This window comes from Mirounga leonina, unplaced genomic scaffold, assembly GCF_011800145.1.
Source record: "Mirounga leonina isolate KUSES-001 unplaced genomic scaffold, KU_Mleo_1.0 Mir_197, whole genome shotgun sequence".
Classification (NCBI taxonomy): domain Eukaryota; kingdom Metazoa; phylum Chordata; class Mammalia; order Carnivora; family Phocidae; genus Mirounga; species Mirounga leonina.
In genome coordinates, this window is record NW_023270494.1 from 3,287,947 (window position 1) to 3,312,000 (window position 24,054).

Below are 24,054 nucleotides of genomic sequence, written 5' to 3' on the forward strand. Positions count from 1 at the left end.
CGCCCCCGCCCGCCATGGGCGCCGCGGCCCGCAGCCTGCGGCTGGCGCTCGGCCTCCTGCTGCTGGGGACGCTGCTGCGCCCGGCCGACGCCTGCAGCTGCTCCCCGGTGCACCCGCAACAGGCGTTTTGCAACGCAGACGTAGGTAAGGACGGCGACCCCGCCCCGGCCCGGTGCCCGCCTCCCCGAGGGTCCGCGGGCGCCGCGCCGGCCCGCATCTTGCCGAGGGGCCCGCGCCCGGACGCCGGCCCCGCGGGCCTTCTAGAATCCTGCAAGTTGACGCCAGAATCGCACTTTCTTTTCCTCCTTACGTCTCCCTTTCTTCGCCTCTCTGCCGAGATGCTTCTCAACCTCAAAATTCCACCGAAATTCCTCCGCAGCTCCAGCCCCAGAAAAGGGAGCCAGGGAGCGGATTGGTTTTGGCAGGCGGAGGGCCCTGGGATGCCAGCGTGGGGGGCGGGGAGAGTGGGGGACACAGCGTGGGATGGGGAGAGTTGCGGCCCCGGGGGCCTGGAGGTCTGGGGACCCCGGGAGAAACTTTCACAGACGAGGCGGAGCTGGGCTTCTGTGGCCCGAGGCTGGGTGGGGAAGGGCTTCCGTGCCTGGCCCTCTCCCACCAGCCCTGTTTGGGGGCTCACCGGATGAAGCTGAGGCAGAACGGAAGCTTCCCTCCCCTGGCCAGGCTCCCTGGGCACAGAGGGGCACCCGGGAAGGGCAGGTAGAGCCCCAAAGGCAGCTCCTTGCTCTGTGTCCAGGAGGCACCGCACACAGGGCCGGACGGGGAGGAGGGTCCCTGAGTGGTTTGCTGCGGGTGACTGCTTTTTCAGGACATCCACAAAGACTGGAGACTTTGGGGCAAGTGGGGCTGTGTGGCTGCTTAGAATCCTCAGAAAATATCTTTTCCCCTCGGCACTTCTCCCTCCTCAAAGGTGGGAGCGAGCGAGGGAGGGAGGAGCAGCCCGGTATTTGTTCTGATCCATGCAGGGGCCGCAGGGGCGGGAGACAAGTAGGGAGAACGCAGCAAAAATGGGAGGAACCAGCTGGACCCCAGAGGTTTCCTTCCGGGCCTCCAACCGCCCTGGTGAGGGTCAGCCAGGATTTCCTGGGCCGAGTTCAGTTTAGCCAGAAGGACAGATGTGCAGCCGGTGGGCCCCTGTGCCCACCCCCCAATGGCTTCTCAACAGGTTTAGGCTCTGCTTCTAAGTCTCAGCCGGCTGAACATCTGGTTGCCAGGCCAGATGGGGTGAGGCTGGCTGCCCTCACCTGTGCAGACCCAGAGCCAGGGGCTCTGGGTTTCTCTTGTTGTCAGCCTTGCTCTCCTCATCTCCCCACACCTGCACGGCTCCTGGCCACACCCGTGTCGGCCCTGTGACCTGCCACCTAGCCCAGTGAGTCTGCAGGTGTTCTCACTTGCAGGGATCACGTGGCTTGGCCACCTTGGTGTGGAACGTGGTTCGTGCGTGCTTGCAGAGTAGTTTTATGTAAAGTCTGGGTGGGGAGCATAAGACTGACTCCCCGATTTGGCTTTGGTGCTCAGCAGGATTTGAGGGCAATGCACACTGCCCTTCCTCTGCGGTGTCCACTGGGCATCCAGGCCCCTTTGCTAAGAGCAAGGCCATGCCTCTGACCATCAAGCTGTAGGGCAGGATGGTCCCAAGGCTCAGAAGGAACCGAGTCTTGTAAGGCGCTTGGGCTTGGTTCGCAAGAGCCGAGCAGGAAAGGGCTGGGCCTTGGGACCACCTCACACCCTTCAGCTGCGTGGGAAGAATTTCCAGCCACTTCCTGGCCTGCCCAGTAAGCTGAGGCAGCAAAGGGTCAGGGATGAGGAGCTTCAGCAAGCCTTGAGGTTCTTTCTTGCTTTGTGCATTCCTCTCTCCTCCACCTGGATCTCCTGGCGTGTGTGTCCCGTTTCTTCGCATCAGAATCATGCAAGAGCCTAAATTTTACCCTTTCCCCGCTTGGCGGCCCCGTCGGGCAGCTGACGCCAGACTTGGACTGCAAAGCCCAGTCCATGAGATTCCTGGGGCCGCCAGAGCGAACCCACAAACTGGGGGGCTCAAAACAGCAGGAGTTGCTTTTGTCACAGTTTAGGAGGCCCAGAGTCCAAAATCAAGGTGTCAGCAGGGTCGGCTCCTCCTGGAGGCTCCGAGGGAGCATCTGCTCCAGGTGGCTCTCTCCCAGCCTCTGCTGGCTACCAGCGATCCTTGGCATCCCTTGGCTTGTGGACACGTCACTCCAGTGGCTGCTCTGTTTTTGAGGGGGTTTCTCTGTGCCTGTCTGTCCAAATCCCTCTATTAGAAGGATCCCGGTCCCTGGGTTTAGGGCCCACCCTCATGTAGCATGACCTCATCTTAACTTGATCACATCTACAAAGACCCTGTTTCCAAATACGGTCCCAGACACAGGTTCTGGGTGGACACGAATTTTCAGGGGAAGTTCTTCGAGCCAAGCTGCCCCAGTCGACCCTTCCGTGCTCGGTCAACGTGGGGTACGGAGCCAAGACACGCTCTGGGAGGCCCTGGGCGGCTGTGGCATCCACCTCTCAGGGAAGGCTGTGGCCTTTCTGTGTCTGCTTTCTCCTGTAAGTGCGCTTGTCCATGGCATTCTTGCAACGATCTGGACTCCGGCTGAGAACAGAATTGCCTGGGCCCCTTGCAAAGATCACTCAAGTCTGGGTCCCTTTGTAAATACAGTCTGGCTGGGACCTCCGTCCGCTCGTGTAGCTTTAAAAGCCCCACGGTGACTTTGGGCCCCCAGGGGCTGTGGCCCAGGGACCCATGGAGGGTGATGGCTTGCGTGCATGTGGGGGACACTAAAAGCTGCCCTTCAGTGTGCTGTGTTGCTGCCTTTAATTGTTGGCTGTCTACGAGGGGCCTTTGGCTTAAGAAACCGTTGGATTTCTGTCTGCCTGCGTCAGGGTTTCTGGAAGCTGGTAGGACCGGAACTGTGGCCGGCAAAAGGAGTTCATGATGAGGTCACGAAATTTGGGATGAAGGGAGCGGTAGGTAAGAGGTGATTGGGGTCCCTCCGGGAAGGCCCTGTTCCCTGTCCTTTCCAGGAAAGCAGGGACAAGCGGGATGCGTTCCCTGTCTCTGAGCACTGCTCCCATGTGCTGCTGGCCCGACTCCGACCACCTAATGGAGCTGTGGCCGTGGATGGCAAGCCGGCCCAGCCCCCTGAACCTGGCCAGAGACCAGCTTTGGGCTTGCTCTTCAGGCGGTACCACCACGGAGGGTGCCTGGAGTCACTCAGCCTGCTGAGCGGCTTGGCAGATCTGGGCCGTCTGGGCCAGTTTCTGGAGTCCTGGGTAAATCCAGGAGCTCTGTGGATGGGGGCAGCGGGAGTAAAATCTCACTTCTGGCCTGGGTGGTGGTGCCCAAGGCTAGTCTGGAGGAGTGCCCACCATGGCATCTTTCTCTAGGGGTTGCTCCAGACACGGCTCTCTGCAAACCCTCTGGTGATCTCTGGCACCAGGTGGAGAAGGGCCCACAGCCAAGGCCATGTGCTGGTTGCCGGGGTGGCGGGCCAGCCCCAGGCATGCACTGATGGGGGTCCGACGGCAGCCACCTGCAGAAAGCACGCACCAAGCATTCAGAAACGGCCGTGTCTTCCGCGGACACGCGTGCTCGGGAGGAGCAAGGCGGATGAGGTTCCTGTGAGTTGAATCAGGCCTTGGGTGCATGGGGGCCCGGCGGGGATGGCAGTATTTCTGCAGAGTGCCTGAGTGATCTGTGTTCCGAACATCCTTGCTTTGATAGCGGGCTGGGTTTCAGCAAACGGTTTCGGAGTGGCCGGCTCCGCCCCATGGATGTGAGGAAGAAGCAAGGCCTGATCCTGTCCTCACGAGACGCCCGTGCCAGGCAGTTTGCAAGTGGGTTTGGAACTGTGTCTGCGGCAGGTGCGCAGAGCCCTGCGGACCCCTTCCCCAATGGCTGGGGTGTGGTGTAAAGTCAGACAGACTCACGGGGTTTTGGGCAAATGATAAACGAAGTCACTGTGTGAAAGAGGGGAATGCATTTTCGGGGTCAGGAGATCGAGGGTTTTGAAGGGAGGGCGCCGTGGGGGGCGCCCCTGGGCCCGGTTTTGGATGGTGTCCCTGGAAGGATGCATTCTCCCGGGGGGAGGGGGGTGACTAGAACCGGAGTTCCCGGCAGTTCCTGGGGTTGGACTTGGGCGTGGAAACCATGCTGGGGCGGGCTGGTGGCTGCAGGGAGTGCTCCCCACATCGTGGTACCTGCCTGCGATCTGAGGGCGCGCTGCCAGCCTCCAGCCAGGACCCGCTCCGTCCTCGGGAATTGACGGTCGTGGCCTGGGGTCCGTGAGCTACAGACGAGCGTGGATACCTGCCTGTCCTCCCTGCGGCCTCAGCTGGGTTGCCAGGCAGACACTCATGCAGGCTGCGTGGTCCACATCCATTGGCAGCATTTGAGCGCGTTGAGAACAAGGATGTAGAAGGCCCCAAGGCTTATGGGGTCGGCAGGGGCATGTGGCCGCCCTAGTCCAGGTGCAGAGCCCTTGCTCTGTCGCCCAAGGGGCTGCAGGTGTGCGTGAACCCCTTAGATTCCATAATGGCTAAGAGATGTGCTTGGAGAAGCCTGGCAGCCGAGAGGATGGAAAACACAGCAGGAGAAAGAAAAAGCCTGGAGGAGAAGGGGGAACAGCGTGGCGGGCAGGGTCAGCGCTTCTCCCCTGCCTGGGATGCTCCCTCTCTTCCCAACACACACGCGCGCAAGGGACCCAGGGCAGGTGGACCTGTAGCTAGGATGGTCTTCCTGGGAGGAGAAAAGCAGAGCGGGGAAGTCAAGGTTGGAGAGAGAGAACCCTCACTCTGAGGCGAGAGCTTGGGGAACACCCACGCAGGCAGAGTTAAGCGCATCATGGGTGGTGGCAGCGTGGGGATGTGCTGAGCAAAGGGGCCACCTGCCGGGGCAAAGGTGAGAGAGCGTTCTGGGTGCAGATCAGGCCAGAGAGGAGGGCGAGGGGCCAAAGAACACCACTCTGGCTTATCACATGCAGTCTGTGTCCCCTCCCAAGGGCCCCAGGTGAGGCAGCCATGCGTGCACCTGTGGATGACAGCAGGCGTGGCCCTGGGAGTTGGCTAAAAGGCCGATGTCTGAACTGGTGTCCCGAGTTAGAGCCTCAGGGTCCAGGTTGTGGGCACTGGTATTTCTAAGACTGCCCAGGTGATTCTGATGCCCGCCTCCAAGTTTGCACAGGGCAGTCGTCTCCAATGCAGGCTACCCCAGACTCTTTAGGTTCGAGAAAAGAATGTTCCAGATTTTTAGATAGACATCGATTGCTGCACTTGTACATAATTTTAAATGGACAAATAGGTGTTGAGACTGCTGGACCAGGCTTCTGTCTTGGTGCTGGAGGGTCTGAGCAAGTATGGAGAGTGAGGACCAGTGGTAAGAGGGTCAGTGAGATGCCCCAGAATTTGGGAGGCGAGGTGGCTGAGGGAAGCGGCTGAGGAAGTCTTCCAGACCGAGGGATGGTCATGGGCAGTGTCTTAGGGGGCAGGTGGGATGAAGCTGGCTCCCCCATCCGGAGCTGGGAGCTCCCAGGACCCACTCCCCTGGACCCCTGGGGCCTGAACTGGCTGGACTACTGGGATCCTTCCTGTGTCTCCATCGTTGTGTGGATGTGCAGCTCCAGGGGGAAAATGTGCAGAAACCCAGAGGAATCCCATTTTGTAGCAGACAAAACTGTACGGCTCCCTGGGTCAGCTGAGTCTGAATAGTATCCCGGGTTAGGCTTCTGGAGACCCCAGCAAGGCAGAGTAGACGAATATTTAGTCTAAAAAGCAAATTGAGGTATAGTCTTTGTAAGGAAAGATCCTGTCCTGGGGTATATGGACATCCGTCCAAAGATAGACTGGGGGGTGGTGGCAGGGGGTGACTCGGGTCTTGAGCTCTGAAACCGGGAGCAAAGCTGTGTGTATATGTGCGTGCAGCGCTGAGCCTGGGTGCAGCGGCGGAGCCTGCAGTCCCAGCAGCGGGACCCACCAGAGGGCTGTTAGGTGTGGGTGGGGGGAGTGGTCATGAAGCTACAGGCAGGAGAGTGATTTTAAGGGACTGTGGTCCCTTGTGGTGCGTGCACTGGGGGGAGGACTTGAGACAGAAGGCGGATCTTGCAGCTGGGGGGTGGGGTGTGAAGGGCTCGTGGTGGGGTCACCTCTGGGGTTTGACCTCTGTGCCCGAGGCTCCATTCCCTGTTTGTTTCTGCTGGGGTACAGCGACACTGGGGTCTGCACGAGAAAGGCCCGGGCTGTGGCTCAGCAGACAGTGGGAAATGTGTGAGGGGACCTGGAGGGAAGGGAAGAAGAGTCAGCAGGAAGCGAGGAGACTTACTTTTTCTAACAAGCCTGTGAGGGAGGCCCCTGTGCAGCCCCCAACGGTGTCCAGGGGAGATGTCTGGGCAAGTGCTCTCTGCCTCCGTTTCTCCAGCTCTAAATAGAGATGGTAATTTGCCTGCCTCCTAGGGTTGCAATGAAGATCACAAGAAAGAGTGGTCACATGCTTAGGACCTCCCGGTATCCCCGGGAGGTTCTGGGGTGTGTGGGTATGGAGGGAGGGGGTGTGAGCCGTCTCAGTGCGAGACCCTGCTCCATGCACACCATCCCCACCTGACCTGGAGGGCGGGCCATGCTGATCAGCTGCGCAGGTAGGGGAGCTCGGGGAGACCCAGGCCAGGTTCTGGTGCTGCCAAGAGGCAACCAGGGAGCTGGGAGGAAAAGTATCATTTGGTGAAGGGAGGATGGTGGGGACCTGTTAATACTGTCCTTATTAAGTGCTGAGTGCTTGCAAGTGGATTCTGCATGTTCCTGGTGTCCGCTCATTTGGTTCCGTCATTATGCCCATTTTATAGAAGATCAAACTGAGGTACGGCCGATGAAGTCCCTTGCTCGGGGTCATGCAGCTAGCAAGCAGCCAAGGCAAGGACGGGGTGGGGGGGATGTTAACAGAGGAGGCTGACCTTGGTGATCCTGAGCCACGTGGGCTTGGCGGGGTGGCCATGGCCGCTCCAGGTGGTGGGAGAGGAACCCCTTGCTCAAAGGTTAGCCCATCGACTTCGGATGAGCCAAATAAATGGAGCTCTATCCTGATGGCAGGATATTCAGCATTTTGAGCAGCGTTACGGATTCGTGTTTCTGACCTTGAAGGACGTTCAGAGGGTATTACTTTTAAAAGCCCAGTTGAGGCCTGAATGCTTTCACGTTTTGAATATTATCTCTCTCTCTGACTGAGACGGAGTCTGGGGCCAACACACATTTTGTTAAAATGTACAACCAAGCGCTCTATGTTTCTTGAGTTTCCGAGTGAGCATCCAGGTCAAGAAACAGAACATTGCTGCCCCCCCCAAGCCTCTGTTGATCCCTCCTGGCCCTAACTTCCCCTTTTCCCTAGGGTCACCACTGGCCTGCTTTTTTGGTGGTAATTCACTGGCTTTCCTTTATGTGGTTTTCTGTGTATCTTTATCTCATAAAGAAGTGTGTACACATTTAAATGTGCATAGAGAGAGAAGTCTGGAAGGGTGTCCCGTCAAAATTCTAGGCAGCAGGTGAGATCAAGGGCAATTTCTATTTCCTTTTGTTTATCTGCATTTTCTAAATTTTGTTAGATTAGCGTGTCTTAGGCGGATAATTGTTTCCAAGTTGAAAGGCGCTGGGGATAGATGTGGAGGGACAGGGAGGTGAGGGTTTCCTCAGGAGTGGGGGGCGGCGGAGGGGCCCCCATGAGAATAGGGTGAGGGTGCTGAGCCTGGGGGGGCCGCCTGACGCTGCCTTGGGTCCCCTGAGAAAGCGTCGCCCGGAGGGTTGGTTGCTCCTTGAGAAGCCTGTCGTCCTTCATGTGCCTCGGAGACAGGCTGCTTTCTGTCGGCTTCGCTGAGCTGCCGTGCGCGTCCCGCTCACCTGTTCAAGGTGTCCAAGCTGGTCTTGCGCACTGTCACGGGGTTGTGCGGCTTTGAGCTGGGCCGCGGAGCTGAGCGGTTGCAGGAGGCAGGACGGTGCGCAGAGCCCGGCAGGGACCCTTCGTCCCTTTCCCGACGCAGGCCGAGCCCGGGGCCGAGAGGTGAGGGCCGGCTGCCCGTGAGCGCTGCCTGCTGCTGGCCGCTCTCTCCCCTTTGCCTGCTTGAGAAGCAGCCATGCCCCTGGGGTGTCATTCCCCGACCTGACCCCAAAGATGCAGAGAATCCACCCCCCCCCCCCCCCCCCGCTTCTGGGGTCTTGAGCCGGAGAGCAAAGTGGCCTGGATGAGGCAGAAGTGAGCTTCGAGACAAAACCTGGCTTTCTGCGGGGGGATGTGCCGCGGGTGGGAGCCCCTGAGATCTCCTCAGCGTGTCCTGGGGGCAGGACCTGGCCTGGGTTGAGGCTTTATGGGTCCCTTTCTGATCTATAGTCTGAAGGCCTTGGCTGGGCCTTCCTGGCTGTCCCGTCAGGGCTGGGGGCACTGTCACAGACCCGGCAAAGCACGGGGTCCTGCCGCAGGTTCTGCCTACACCCCCTGCATGTACTCCAAGGCCCTGGTTACAAATCAACAGCCGATTCTTTACCAAGGGCCGAATGAGGAAATGGGCTGACATTTTAGAGAAAAAAGACAAAGTGGAAGGAATTGGGAGCAAAAAGCCAGCCGGAACTGGTTCTGAAGCCCGACTCTGTGCCCGAGGCTCCTTTCCCTCTTCCGTACAAGCAGGATGAAATTCCTCGAGATGCTGGCCTGGCAGAGGCTAGTAAATCTCTGCCGGGTGAGCCTAGTGCAGACGCCAGGGAGCCCCCCACCTCCGCCGTCAGCCCCCCCAGCGCACCTGGGATGCGGAGCCCCAGCTTGGTGCTCCAGCTGGAGCTCGGTAAGAAGAAGGCCACAGGTGGGACAGGAAAATTAACCTCTCTTCTCCATTCCCGGCCGACTCTCAGCACTGAAGCCCAGCCTGCCTGTTGTGTCTAGCTCGCTCTGGCTACCTACCTCCTCGCTCCCGTCTGGATGGGGGATTCAGGGCACGCGGATGGAGGAGGGCTGTGCACTTCCTCATGATCACACAAGCTCACAGCACCAAAGAGAAATCGTACCCTCGGGGGTCTGTGGCCCCACCTTTGCCAAGCCATTCTGCCTGGTCACTCCAGGGGTTGAGAATCTACTATGCTGAGTCGGCTGACCCTCCGCAGGCCACCGTGTCCTCCCCTGGGTCCCGTGACATGCAGGAGAGTGGAAGGCAAGGACAGGAGGCCGAAGAGAGCCAGGACCGTGTTGCAGGCAGAGACGTAGGGCAACAATCCCGTTGTGTTGCATGTCTCGCATGCTTGCACGTACCCAGCGGAGTCTGCACTCACGGTGACCTCACCACCAGGGGCTCCGACACTGAGGAAGATTACCCGAGCCTTTGCCCGTGGTCACAAGGCTACTGAGTGTCCCTGCTGCAAACCTAGCTGGTCACTAGAGTCCAGGTGCTTTCAAGAGATGGCATTCCTTCGGTCACCAGCCGGGGAGAGGACTTTGGCCGCCTGTGGGCTTCAGGTCCGAGGTGGATTGTTCTGTTCAGAGGACAGAATCCATTTCACGATGATGATGTTGACTCTGCGACAGGGTGGCTTGGGGGCCCCACACAAGGCGCCCTGCTTTTTGGGCAAAGGGTCGTTAGTTGGACATGTGCGCACAGTTCTCCCCTGGGAGCATTTGTCTAGCATTTAACCTTCCATCCTTCAATGTCTGTGGAAGAAAAGGACCAGCCTGGCATTTCAGGAGGGAGAGGCTCTAGCGCAGAGCCGGGATGCATACTGCCCGTCCCGGGTTCTCCGTCGCGACATCTGGTTTCCTTGGCCCAGATGGCTCCAGGACAGAGAATGAAGGAACAAATCTATGGTGGTCTTTTGCTCTGTGTGCACTGTTCTGGAAGGCAGGGATCAAAAACACGAGACACATCCTCCCCAGTCCTACGTCTCTTAGATAAAAACATCCCCTGTCTCCGCCGTTCCAGTGCAGAAGGACTTCCCATCTCTCTCCTGACTTGCAGGGACTCAGTGAGGCAGGTGAGGCCCGTGTCCCCTCCTGTGTGGGTGGGGAGGGGTTGGATGACTCACCCAAGGTCATGCCACCGAGGGCTCCTGCCAGGAATGGAAGGAGCCCGGTCCTGGCACGAGTCTCTGGAAGCGGGATTGGATGTCACAGCGCTGGACTTCCCATTGCTCGGCTCATCTGGCTACGAGGCTTGTTGTCCTTGGAAGGGCTTGACTATAGGTATATGCTGTCTTAACCTGAGCACTTTGGAGGCTTGGAAGCGTGTTTTGGCAGTGCAACTCGAGGGCTTTAAACATAAGTCTCCCCTCTGATCAGGCAACTCGTGTATCTAGGCAATAATTGAGGACACATGCTAACATTTAGGCAGGAGGATATTCATCTCCGTCTTGTCTTAGGGAAACGTTAGAAACACCTACACGCACAGCAGCAGGGGGAGTGGTTAAATAAATCACAGCTTCGGACGCTCCCCAGGACCAAACGGCGTACAATTTTTTTTTACTAGAACACGTTCAGATAGAGGGGGTGAAATTAGACTTTCTTTCACAAGCGTGTGTTTTCTAATTTTCCTATGATGAGCGTGAGTGATACGTGTAATTTTGAAAGTTACAGCTCGCTAAAGTGAGGGTCTAATTGTGGAGCGCAGTAGCAGGGGGCCCATATGTTCAGAGCTGGTGGGGTCCGGCGCCCAGCGTTAGAGCCAGTGAGGAGGGATGGGAGCTGCCTTCCAGGATTTGCTGAGGGAGTGTTAGGAGGACTGGGTGTGGGAGAAATGTCCTCAATCCAGAAGCAGCAGGGAGAGGATGTTGGTGGTGGCCATGCTGGAACATTCCGGAAGGCCATCAGAGGCCCTCTGAGCTGTAACATTTGGATGCCATGTTTATCTACCCCCTCATTCTTGTCCCTTGCTTGAGGGGGGTACACAAGACCACACTGCAGAGGCCAAGGGGTTGGAGGGTATTTGCTGCAGAAGGAGAAGACTAGATCTAAAGGACCAAGAAGAGAGACCCCAACAAAAGTGGGTGGAGGGGGTGGGCTGTGGTTGAGAACTTCCCGTGGGAAGAATTCCTCCGAGGGCCCTTCCAGCCCCAGACAAAGGCTTTTGTCCCCAAGATTCCCACGCTTCAGCCAAGTTCCTGTTATTAACTTTCTCCTCTCAAGAAGCCAAACCCCGAGATCTGTTGCTTTGACTTCTTAGGGCCAAAGTCCTGTTCCCCAAACTAAATTTCTTAGTTGTGAGATTCGTGGAGAGTGCCCCTAGCCCTAGAAACGAGGTCAGGCATGTCCGACTTCTTTTTTTTTTTTTTTTTTTAAAGATTTTATTTATTTATTTGAGAGAGAGAGATTGAGAGAGAGCACATGAGAGGGGTTAGGGTCAGAGGGAGAAGCAGACTCCCCGCCGAGCAGGGAGCCCGATGTGGGACTCGATCCAGGGACTCCAGGATCATGACCTGAGCCGAAGACAGTCGCCCAACCAACTGAGCCACCCAGGCGCCCAGGCATGTCCGACTTCTTACTTTGGGTGGGTGGGTGGCCCACAGGGTCCTGGGCCAGGAGCCCTTCTTCCCCACCCCCAGGGAGTCCTGCTCAACAGTGACACCCTCTAGCAGCAGATGTCCCCACCTGAGTGGGAACAGATGCTCTCCCCGCGGGGTGAGGGGCGGCAGGCATCGCGGGGACCCTGACTTTGATGTGGGACAGCTCGGAAGAGCGAGCCCCTGGCAGGGAGCGCCAGCATGTGCTGCCAGGCTGGGAAGTAAAGGATTTTCTCACCCAGAGCCCCTTTTTAAACAACAAAAGGGCACACGTGCCAGGACCTTCCTGATGCCCCACGCAGGCCGTCACCCTGCTTGTCACCCCAGCTGTTTTGAGCCAAATCTTTGTGATTGCTGGACCCACAACAGGGGTCCTGCCAGGCGCTTGCCCTCTGGCTGGCTCGTCGCTGTCCCTGACTTCACCCCTGCTCTGATGTCACGGGCCAGCAGCTCTGTCGTTCCCACGGCAGCAGCCTGCCATAGTTCACCAGCTGGGGCAGACGCCGGGCTGCTGGTGGAGGTGGGGAGCTGCGATTCCAGCCTGCTTTGGTCAGTGGGCCCCAGGGACCCCAATGCAGGCCCTCCGAAGTTCCCGCGGTGCCCGCCCTGTGTCTGTGGTGGGGTGGGCTCTTTGTGTGCCCAGCCGTTTGGTGAGGCTCCTCCAGGGGCCTTGGGAAGTGGGCCGGTCAGGGTGGCCAGGCCACATGCCCCGAAGGCTAATTTGAAAGTCCTGTACTGTGAGGCTCTCCATATACAGTTGGGTGGAAGGATGGGGGGTGGGACGGGGTTCGGGAGGAACGTGGTTGTTTGGAAGAGTGGGGAGAGGTCATCGTGTAGTAGGAACAGCTGTTAGTCATGGGGACCCCAGACCTACACTGTGTCCCTGGAGTCTGAGGTTGCAGGGAAACCCGATGATTGACATTGTCAAGGGACATTTAGTAAGCCACCAGTTGGGTTAGCCGTAAGTGGCCCACTTGGCTAGCCTGGTATCTCCCAAGAGTTTGGAAGAGTCTGGGCCTCGTTCTGAGTCTGAAGCTGGTCGAGGGGATAACAGAGACACGGGCCTGGCTGCCTGTCCATCTTGGCCTTCCAGAACTGTCCCAAACAGGCTGTATGTCAGGGTGATTGATGGTGAAACATACAGATTTATAAGCCCCCACCCCAGGATTTTGGTGCAAAGATCTGCCGTGGGGCCTGGCCAGGACTCCTGTCTACCACTGCCCCAGTGATTCTGATGCAGCTGGTCCAAAACCCAGCTGGCTTTAGGAACTACCACTCTGGAACTTGGCTGGGAGTCAGGAAGTGGGCAAACCTCGAGGCTCTGGGTGTCACAGAGTGTATTTTTAGAGGCTAGAGCTCAGAGAAATGGAGTTAAAAATGTTTCTGATGTTTGTTTTATCCGGGCTTGGCTTGGATGCCTCCAGTGATGGGTGTCTCACTACCTACCAAGTCAGCCCAGTGATTTCAAGACAATCCTGTAGGAAGTGCTTCTTTCCACCTGGCCAGTTTCTGCCTCCCTGTAATGTGTTCTTGGTCTAGCTCAGTCATCTGGAGACGTGCACAGTAAGTACCATCCTCTTCCCCAGACAGTGTACTGAGCCTTTGGGTGTTTCTAAGGGTGATGAGTGCTGTTATTTCCATTATTTCACAGAGGAGCAAACTGAGGCGTCCGGAGTTAGGAAACTGGTACCAGGTCACACATCTAATACTCTTAACCACCACACTGTGCTGTTCTAGACTTTTCTATCACCTGCGAGCTCCACTCCAAACATTCTCAGTTCCTCAGGACTTCTCTTCCTCGGACAGGTTTTTCATTCTCCTCCTGAACTCAGGCGACATCCTCTTCCCCCTTCGTTGAACACTCACTAGAGAGGTTTTCTGAATTCTTTCTGGGAAGTCCAGTCTCTCCATTATTTAGGTTTTCTCCTTATTTAGTGAAGTTGCACGGTTGTCATTTATCGTCTATTTCTTAATTAGGTGAATTCATAAGCGTTTCAGTAGTTACACTTTGATTATGAGACTCCCACCGACATTGTCGAAGTAGACGTTGTGAGCTATCGGCGCCTCTTTGAGGTTATTTAGACTCAAGTCTGTCAGCTGCGTGCACATGGGCTCCATCCTCTGTCTTTACAGCTCTGTGGTGCTCAGACATACACCGGGCCTTCCTGTGAGCCACGGGCTGTTTGCAGAGCCTCACAGACCACCTCGCTTGATCCGGACAGCCCATGGGGTGGGAGCTCCTCGGCGTGGGCCTGCCTCTTCCACGTGCCCTCCAGCTCAGCACGCCAAGGGCCTGGAACGCCCAGCTGGGGTCTGACCCAGGTATCGCCGGGCTGGACTATTGCCCTGCTTATTCTAGGCCTCTCTGTCCCCACAGGTAAAGATCACACCGCCTCTGTGGGAGGCCACACATCTCTGCCGACCTGCTCCCACTCTGCATTTGTGCAGTTGGTTTTAGGGGGCCCACGCACGAGTTGTAAATGTCTTCCCAGTACGTGGTGCCTTGTTAGATTTGGCCAGGTATCCAGGCCCGTTAAAAATCTTCTGAGCTGGAAGGGCACCTGGGTGGCTCAGTCCGTGAAGCATCTGACTCTTGATTTCGGCTCAGGCCATGATCTCAGGGTCATGAGATCGAGCCCTGCGTCGGGCTCCACGCTCAGCAGGGAGTCTGCTTGGGATTCTCTCTCCCTCCTCCTCTGCCCTCCCCCTGCTGTGTCGCTTGCTCTAAATAAGTAAATAAAATCTTAAAAAAATCTTCTGAGCTGGAGGTGTACCTTCCAGCAACACAGCTGGTTCTGTGTGTCCCCGTGGGTACTTGGGTGCTGGTTGTCCGCAGCTGGGTTGGTATGTTCAGAGTCACACACTCCTGTCCTCGACTCACAGAAGAGCTGTCCGTGCCCTGTGCCGCAAACTCTGTTGATCTCCAGACACAGTTTTAGCAGCTCCCCGTGTGGGTGCCAGGCCACTGGAAAAAAGGAGGCTAGGGTGCTGTCCCCGTGTCTGTGTCTCAGCCGGGGAGGAGAACAGAGGAGGCTATAAAGAGTCAACCTATAGAACCCAGATTATATTCTGGGGTCACTTCCTGTAGAGGCACTCTGTCCTACATATATTTTTTTGGTCCTATGCATTTTAAAAGCCCTAAAAGCATTCCTTACGTTTTAGTCCAAAAGATTATCTGGAGTGTTCGAGAAAAGGTCAAACTTGATCTGTTCTGTGGACTCTCAGAAGACAGAAATGATTAACTTCACACATGAAAGAGTAAGCTTTAGCTATAGGGAAACGTTCTCCGGCCATGCCAGCTAATGGGGGCTTTTTTGTGTCTATTTTTATACGTTTCAAAGAAGAAGTGCTAAACCGTGTCACCCAGGTGCCCAGTCTGTAGGCCTTTAGAGAAAGGCAGGAGCATTTCTCTCGTCGCTACAGAGGTTGGGGGACGTCCTTGGAGGAAGGAGGGACCGGACCTGGCTTGGGGAAATGCGGGTAGGGTTGAGGAAGAAGAACCCACGTGAGCACAACTCTGGCCCCGGACCTGGGTGGGGCGGGGGTGGGGGGGGTCAAGGAGCCCAGCTGGGTAGGGGAGCTGGATCAGGAGCTGCCGCATGTTCTCGGGCCCCCAGGCCAGGGATTGTTGACCTTGTTGGGAATTCCCTAGGAGCTGGTGAACTGACCAGGGTCTGGGCCCCTCCCTGCAGACGCAGGGCCCAGGAATCTGCTGGTTTTTTTTTTTTTTAAAGATTTTATTTATTTATTTGACAGAGAGACAGACAGCGAGAGAGGGAACACAGCAGGGGAGTGGGAGAGGGAGAAGCAGGCTTCCCGTGGAGCAAGGAGCCCCATGTGGAACTCTATCCCAGGACCCTGGGATCATGACCTGAGCCGAAGGCAGACAGGTCTGCCTGTCTGAGGTCTGCCTGACTGAGCCACCCAGGCGTCCCAGGAATCTGCATTTTAACTGGCAGCTCAGCGGACCGTGCTGCAGGTGGCCTGTGGATGGTGCTGGGACACCTGCTGGCATGGGCAGCAGGGCACCAGTGAAGATACCACTGGCTGAGTGAATGGTGGCTGTAGCCGGGTGTGGAGGTGTTGGGGTCAGGCTCAGGGCCGGGGGAGGCAGAGAGCCTGATTAGGAGTCTTGTAGGAGGGGCTCAGGTGGGGTAAGAGGCTGGGAGGAGGCAGATCTCGAGACACGGATACTGGGTAGAGCCGTTTGCTAGGACCGCCTTACTCAAAGTGTGATCCCCGGGCCCGAGTATCGCATCCCCTGGGAGCTCCTTACAAGTCAGAAGGTCGGCCTCACCCCAGACCTGCTGGATCAAAATACGACTCTTAACAAGATTCAGGAGGCACTATGCTGGCTCTTGCCTTTCAGTGTTTAAGGAAAATACTTGAGTGGGAAAGGGGAGGGTGGTTCATTTGATGAACTCCAGTAAAAACGCAAGGAAAACACTGAGGCCCATCCCGTCGCACGGAGGCTAAGCGCCTCTCGCGATAGTGGGAGGTCAGGTGATAAGTTCACCCCAGGACAGAGTCCTAGCTCCCAGCTCTGACGTCCCTCAGCTGCAGGGTGGGTGACTCAGGTCAGGGGTCTGCCTGCTCGGATTTGAACCCTTCCTGTACTGCTTATGAGCCATGTGGTCTTAGGCAAGTTACTTCACCTCTCTGAGTCTCCGTTTCCGCATCAGAATGCGGGGATAGGGCTAGAGCTCACCTGCCGCGGTGAGACCAGGCGAGAGGGATGGCCTGCGCCACGCGGGTCTACCGTCAGTGAGGTCTACGTGGTGATCAGTGTCCTGTCCACACAGCAAGCTCCGTTTTACCGTTTTCTTCATGCACGTTACCTCGTTTGGTTAAATGTCTGTGAAATCGCATGTAGTCCCATGGGCACAGATGAGCCCTCAGATCACGTTGTGGGTTCCAGCCGAGAGTAGGGTACGTGCAAGGTGGACGGACTCCCCAGGCTCCCTGGGGGTGTGTGATGTCCACCACGTGTCATCCTGACTCCGCCACCACAGACATCGTTCTGGGGGATCTGGGGCCCCCCTAGCACCTGCAGCATCCTCACAACACATGCCAACACTTGGAGGGCGGGGGGGTCTGTCCCGACCAACCACCACAGATCAGCCACGTGACCGCCCACCGAGCGCGGGCCGGCCCACCCGCCGGCTCTGAGCCTGCCCGTGAGGATGGGCCACAGGCGGGTCCTCGGTGGCACGTGTGCGGCTTCCCCTGTGTCACCCCTCCGTGGCCCTGCACGGGCAGCCTCATGCCGCTTATATGCGGGAGGGAGCCACGGGACTGCGACCCTACGGTGGAGCCATGGGACCTGCCTGACGTCAGAGCCTGGGTACCTCCCAGCCTCTGATCGTGGCACAGTTGCCGTTCTCCGTCACGGGTGTGAGGGACCCTGCAGTCTGCTGTGGGCCTGGCGCCGGCCGGCGCCCACGAGCAGGTCTCCCCAGCGGCCTGGCAGGGGCCCATCTCTACTGGAAGGCGATCGGAGCGACTGCCTGGGGGTGGCCACCGCACCGGGGCCACAGAGGGTGGGAGAGAATGGGCCCAGTGTCCGCCTGGCGCAGGAGGCCAGACGGCGTCCACCTCGCCTTCCGTCTACTGCTCTGAGTGGGGCTTGTGTCGGGACGGGGGCTGTGGTTTCCCTGAGGGGTTGAAGGCAGCCGGCGTGGCGCAGGCAGCCGTCCAGCTCTGGGGGAGCAGGATTACAAGACCAGAGGGAGAACCCCAGGACGCTCAGAACACTCTGGGCTCAAGTTAGCAAGTGGGGCCAGGCTTGGAGGTGGCAGCTTGGAGGAGCTGGGGATGTGGGCGGAGGGCAAGGAGGCGTCTGCTGGGCGTCATGGGGTTTTCAGTTCCTGAACTGGGAGCTGACTCCAGTTTGCACTCCAGTTCTGCACTTTGTCCCCAAGAAGTCTGTCAGGAGGTTTTATGTTTTCATCCATTTGTGTGTCTCCTAGAAAAGCCAACTCGGTGGCATTGGGGTGCTGGCCTCCGTGGGCCTGGCTCAGGGTGACCGAGTGGGTTAGGGCGCTCGGGAGCAGGAGAGGCGCGTCCAGGTGTTACTAACCGTCACCAGTTAACAGAAGATGAGCCGGTGGACCGCTGCATCCAAGGGCGCAGTCTCCCTTCCCTCCAGGTGTCTTCCAGAGCAGACGAGGGGACATTCACAGCTCTCCCCACCTGCTTGGACACCACCGTGGCCGTTCCCAAGGTGGAAAAAGCTCAATCGCTGGCATTTGAGACTCGGACCCAAACTCCCATCTGGCCCGTGAGCCGGGGAGGCCGTCCAGTCCCTCTGTGTTTCCACGGCTTTGGTTTGGACACGCGCTCTTCCTTTCTCTTGGGCGTGCGCTGAGACATGCGGTTGCTGGGACATATGGTAAATCTGCGTCTACCTTTTCAGAATCGGCCAAACTGTTTTCCAAAACGGCTGCACCGTGTCGCATTCCGCCAGCAGCGTGGGAGGATTCTGGCTGCTCCGCGTGCTCACCAACACGTGTTACGGTCCGTCTGTTTTGTTACTGCCATCCCGGTGGGCGCGAACGGTCCCTCGTAGCTTCCACGTGCACCCCCCCCCCATGACGGCCGATGCTAAAATCTCACGCTTTATGAGCCACGTGCCTCCTCTTTAGTCAAGTGTCTATTTTGCTTTTTTTTTTTTCCCATTTAAAACTTGGATTATTTGTCTTATTACATCTTGAGTGGCTTATATAATCTGGATTCAAGCCTTCTGTTGCATATGTGATTCGCAGGTACTTCTTGCCACTCTGTGCTTTTTGTTCTCACCTATGAATGAGGTCTCTTGGCATGCCAAGGTGTTTAGGATCGATAACACCTTCTTAACCAGTTTCTTTGGTTGATTGTGCTTTGGGGATCGTATCCAAGAAATCTTTGCCTAACTCAAGGTCACGAAGATACGCTTATGTCTCCCGCTGAAGCTGTAGCTTTAGACCTAATGTTAAGGTCTGTGCTCCATTTTGAGTTCGTTTTTATGTGTGGTGTATGATTTTGCATGTGGCTATCCAACTGTCCCAGCACAATCTGTTGAGAAAACACCCAGACTGTTCCTTCCCCCGTCGAATTCCCGGGGCACCTCTGCGAATCCCCGCCACTCACGTTCAGCACCCCAGCTCTCTCTCTCCCCGCCTCTTGCTCATCGTGGTGGTCGGCAGAGTGGCTGGATGGCATGCTAACCGCTATTCTAAGTGTCTCACTGGGTGATCACGTTTACCAAAAGCAGGCGGCAGTGTGAGCAGCCTTGGCTGGTCGAATGTGGACCATATGCCAGCTGTGTGATCTCGGTTAAGTTTCTTCATCGGTCCCTGCCTCAGTTTCCCCAGCTGTGAACCAGGGGTGCTGGTAGCCCCTTACCTCACAGGGTTATTGTAAGAAAGATGGGCAGGTACACGTAACTGATGTTCCGTGGATGCGGTGTTGTTTTCCAACTCCCGCCGTGCCTCTGGGCTGGCCTTGCTCAGCCCGGCTGCGCACAGACTAAAACAAAAGCAGGGGGCGCCTGGGCGGCTCAGTCGGTTGAGCGACTGCCTTCGGCTCAGGTCATGATCCTGGAGTCCCGGGATCGAGTCCCGCATCGGGCTCCCTGCTCGGCGGGGAGTCTGCTTCTCCCTCTGACCCTCCTCCCTCTCATGCTCTCGGTCTCCCATTCTCTCTCTCAGATAAATAAATAAAAAAACGTTAAAAAAAAAAAAAACGAAAGCAGGGAGGGGTGGCGGAGGGGCACTCGGCACAGCCTGCAGCTGTCTAGGAAGGGGCTCCTTTAGCCCACCGGTCTGGCTGATTTTGACATCAGCTGCCGGTGGACACAGTGTGAGTCCACACTTTTTTGGTGTAAATGCCCCTCCTTTTCTAGGAGGGCCTGCAGGGCACGGGTCCCTTCCGGATGCCAACGCGTCCCCCTCTGATAACCCCACAAGAGAAGAACTGCGAATCCCGAAAGCAGAAGCTTAAGCCCCCTCTGAGTGGTTTGCAGTGGATTCTAGTACCATGCATTCTCTCCCCCCCACACACACACACCTGCACACGTGCACACACACCCGGCCTCACAGGCTCCTTCGCCACCTTTTCTTCCTCCCATTTGTAAGCAGCTCCCCCTGCAGAGCCCGGACCCTTGCACCCTTCCATCCCTGCCTAGGGTGGGGGTCTCAGCCTCGGCACTGTTGACATGGGGGGCTGAGCCCCTGTTCATTGTGGGGACCTCTTGGCCAACGCGGGATGTCGAGCAGTGTCCCTGGCCTGCATGCACTAGATGCTCCCCCTCCCTGCAGTTATGACAACAAAAAATGTCCCCAGACGTTGCCACGTGTCCCCTGGAGAGCAAAAACCACACCCCGGGGAAAACAGCCGCCCCACAGGGTCTCATTAAAGGTGTGCAAGACAGACTGGGAACCGAGCCTGGGCCCTCGCGGGCGGGTCTTGGCAAAAGTGACCCGGAGGGACGCGCTTTAGAGCTTGTCCTGCATCCAGAGCTGCGTGTGCCTTGTCTCCAGGGCTCGCTCTTCTCGGAACGCTCCGGGCAGCAGAGTGTGTCCTGGTCTTGTGGGCTCGGCACGGGACAGCTGTGGCAGGTATGGCCCCTCCGCCCCCGGCGCCGTGACTCCCGCTCTTGGTTCCCACCACTTTTGCTCTGAAGCCGTGCCTGCCCAGGTCGCCGACATGAAAAGAAACGCAGACCGAGCCGCTCGGCGGAGTCCCAGCCCCGACCACGAGGTCGCGTGCTTGAGGCAGACGCACAGGTTGCTGCAAGTCCGCGAGAAAGGAGCCCTCGCCCTGCAGAGGCGACAAGACCCCCGCAGCAGAAGAGCCCGCAGCGCCTGGCCGAGGAGCTGGAGGCTGGGTGGCAGGAGGCCCCCAGCCTGCAAGGCCGGGGCCTGGAGTGGCCATATTTAGCACATCTGTCAGGCACAGGGGGAGGACAGGCCAGGGAGCCCCTGCCTGGCTCGCAGGGGCCGGCCCAGCGAGGAGCAGCCCGGCCGCAGAGGGCCACGGAGAAGCACAGAGCAGCCGTCAGGGAAGAGGAGAGACGCAGAGAAGAGCTAGTCGGACGGCAGCCTTGGCGCACCAAGTCCCAGAGGAAAGCGGTGGGCGCGGAGAAGCAGGGGCCTCCCAGAGCCGCGGGCCGGACCCGTCACCCCCTCTGCCCCCCTGAGAAGAGTAAGGGCAAGCGAGCACCTTCGATGAAGACCCGTGGTGGCAGCCGTCCCGCTGAGCCCCGGGGGGGCAGAGGGGTGCACATAGAAGAGTTCTTGGCTGCTGCCGGGGAGCTCGAGTGTCGGGAGAAAGAGGGGAGAGAAGGAGCCCGGGACGGGCGGAGGCAGCCGGGAAAGGGGGCGGCTCCTCCTGGTCAAGGCCCGGACAACAACCGTCAGCATCAGAGTCCCGAGGGAAAAGCAGAAGACCTAGAAGAGCTGTGGCCCGTTGGCTGGACCCACAGAGGGGGGGGGCCGCACCCCAGGCGTCTCCGTGCCGATGCGGGGACAAGAGCAGGTGGCAGAGGGAGCTTGAGTTTGCCTTCCAGGAGCTGTTTAACACAAACAGAGAGCTGAAGAAGCACCTGAACTTGCACCTTGCAGCGGGGCCCGGGGTGGATCAGAGCTCCAGGGAAGAGCTCGGCCTCTCCGAGGTGCAGGAGTGTAGAGGTGAGCCCCAGAGAGACAAGACAGCGGTGGGTGCAGAGGCGGACGTGCAGCCTGGCGGGGAGCCCACATGCCCAGTGCAGGCGGATGCCCACCAGACCGAGTCCCAAACCAGCTTGAAGGAGTTCCTGAACAAGCTCAAGAACCAGAAATATCTCCGGTTGGCCAAGTTCCCACGTAAGACTGAGAGTGAACCGTTGTCTCCCAAGGCAAGAGTATTTATTGGTGAAGAGAACCGGCTCCTTGGTGGCATGTGCTCTGGACAAGCAGCGGCCAGACCGGACCCGCTGGTGGAGGGTGCCTGGCGCCGGTCCCCGCGGGATCAGGCAGACGGAGCTGGCCTGGCAGCGTTGTGGCAGGGACCGGGTGGGCAGTTGGAGCTGTGGCACCGCATGGGCCCCCCGGGGCTGAGCTGGGAAGCCCACTCCCAGGCTGGGCTGGAAGAGCAGAGAGAACAGAGAAGGGCGTGCCTGGCCCGCCTGAAGTCTTTCTCCTCCCTAGACCAGGGGAAGGAAGGGGCATGTGAGCACACTTCCCTCTGGGCCCCCAGCTTCATGGACGATGACAGGCACAGTCAGATGATCCATGACCTTCAGCAGCAAATTGAAGAGCAAAACAAGTTGCACAAGCAATTTCTTGAAGAAGCCAGGAAACGCTTGCAAGAGTTTCAGAGGATAGGATAAGAGCGAGCGTCCCACCCATGATAAATACATCATTGATAGCGAGCGTGATGCCGGAAATGGTACCCAAGCCTCTGAGAGTCTGTGTGCGCGTCCCCCGCTCAGACCCCGGCGGGCCACCTGTCCCCCCCGATGGCCTCCGGGGGCGCGTCCTCCTTCCCTGGGCCTGCCTTCTGACGAAGTCCCGTCCGGGAAGGCTCCCTGGCACGACCACGGGAAGCTGGCCAGCAGGGCGCCCAGGTGGGTCCTGGGGCTGAGGCTGTGCCCGCATGGGCCGTGAGCACAGCCGGAGATTCAGGTGAAGGAGGGAGTTCGGATGTTTTGGCCACATAAACACTGGACTTTCAGGGGGCGTCCAAGGTCAAGCCGGCACAGTTTCAAAAGATACATCATTTGTTGCTTAGCGATTGGCTGGGATATGAATGGGGACATTGCACTCAAACCTCTTTCGTCTTCCAAGCCAACAAAACCAACCTCATTTCATGGCACCTGGCTTAGGGTATTCTTGTCACTTTAACGTTGGGAAGTGAGACAGAGGGAGAGACAGGCAGAGGAGAAGCAGGGGGGAGAGGGGAAAGGGAAGACAGAGCCCCAGAGAAGAAAGGGGAGTGGTCCCCAGCAACACGGCCTGCCGGGTGCCTCCGCCTGGGGCTGGAGTGGCGGGGTGCCTGGCCGGCTGGTCAGTGTCCCACCCCCGGCTGCACCCCTGACCCGGCAGCTGGGCGGGAGGAGGTTCATCTGCCAGTTGCAGATACTTAGAGTCTGAACAGGGGTGGAGGGATGCACTTTTTCTGCAGAGGGCCAGATAGTGAACATTCTAGGCTTTGGCAGCCCACCAGTCCCTGCGGCCACGACCCGCCCCTGCCGCTGCACCTCGAACACAGCCATAGACAATAGGAGTGAATGGGCAGGGCCAGGTTCCGGTAAGACTTTATTTACAAAAATAGGGGGGTGTGTGCGTGCAGACCTCAAGCCACAGTTGGGCAACCTCTGGACTGGTGTGTGAAGGATGTGGCTGCCTCCCTCCCTCCCTCCCTCCCTCTCTCCCTCTCTCCCTCCCCAGGACCTCAGACGCACTCAGTTGGATCATCCGTCTTTGGTCATGATGCATTTGTATCATTGGTCCGTGAATGGCCTTCTGTCCCTTAGTGTCTATTTCCTGGATAACATAATGAACAATCGTGAGCCCACTATCCAAACCCAAGATCTAGAATATTTGCTCAAAACCAGCTTCTACCTGTGTGCTCCTTCCCTGTTCTGTTCCTCCTTAGCTACGTGCCTGCTGAACTTGGGGTTTGTCCCTCCATTTCTCCCTGCGGGGTGCACAGGGAGATGTGGGGTGACCCAGTCCTGTGAGAAACCTGAGCTGGGCTTCCCTGGGGCGCATCAGGCTCACGGAACCCCCACACGTGCCACTCAGACAGGGCAATAACAGCACCCTCTAAGTTTTTTGGGTGCTTTTCCAATCCCTGGTAGCTGGCGTGAGGAAGCTTTTGCGGTCTCACGTAGTTATCTCATTGAAAGCATCTCCCTGAGCCCCGTTGTCTGTGCGGCTTTTCCACGTTAGGTAGAGAAAATGTTTGCTCCCAGCCCGTTTCCATTCTGTCCTCTGCTGCTGGAATGTCACGGGACAGGGCTGCAAAGCCAGCTCGACAGTCTGATCTAAGCCCAGCGTGAGTGAGAACGAGGCCCTGGGGCCGGGAGGGCTCTGCGACTCCCAAACCGAATGAGGATTACCTGAGGGGAGGCTGGCCTGGGGTCGCTCAGCGTTGCAGGGTGCAGGATCACCCGGGGCTCCTGCATGCTGCTGAAGTGTCACCTTGGTCCCAGAAGGTGCCATGGGATTACCGGGTTAAAGCCGTGACCATGATGGGACCCGAGCACTGACCGCCTGGAAGCCGCGGTCTGATGAATGGATGAGCCTGCCTTTGAGGGGGTTATTTTTGTTTCTCCTTTCCAAGGTAGTATTTGTGGCCTGAGTGTCCTAGGTGAGGAAGCGCCCCTTCTCGGCCACACTTGAGCTAAAAGTAGTTGTAGGAGATGGACAGCGAGATGAGGTGGAGGGTGAGTCATCGGTGCCTGACGGTCACACCTACACGGTCCCCCGGCAGCAGGATGAGATACCGCGCCCTTTCCCACCTGGGCTGCAGAAGGCTGGGGGCCGC

General features: G+C 57.9%; 2 protein-coding genes across 2 annotated transcripts in view; both read left to right on the forward strand.

Moving 5' to 3' along the window:
* Positions 1 to 6: 6 nt before the first annotated feature.
* The window catches only part of TIMP2 (TIMP metallopeptidase inhibitor 2), a 45,189-nt gene continuing 21,141 nt past the window's right edge, over positions 7 to 24,054 (forward strand). Inside the window, exon 1 of the mRNA XM_035025871.1 lies at positions 7 to 144. Coding sequence (XP_034881762.1) covers positions 15 to 144 — 130 coding nt within the window. The 5' untranslated portion in view covers positions 7 to 14. The remainder of the gene's footprint in view (positions 145 to 24,054) is intronic.
* Positions 19,272 to 21,293, forward strand: CEP295NL (CEP295 N-terminal like). The gene is given in 2 exon segments (XM_035025869.1): positions 19,272 to 20,365; positions 20,368 to 21,293. Coding segments are annotated over 2 exon segments (888 nt in total). The 5' UTR covers positions 19,272 to 20,229; the 3' UTR covers positions 21,120 to 21,293.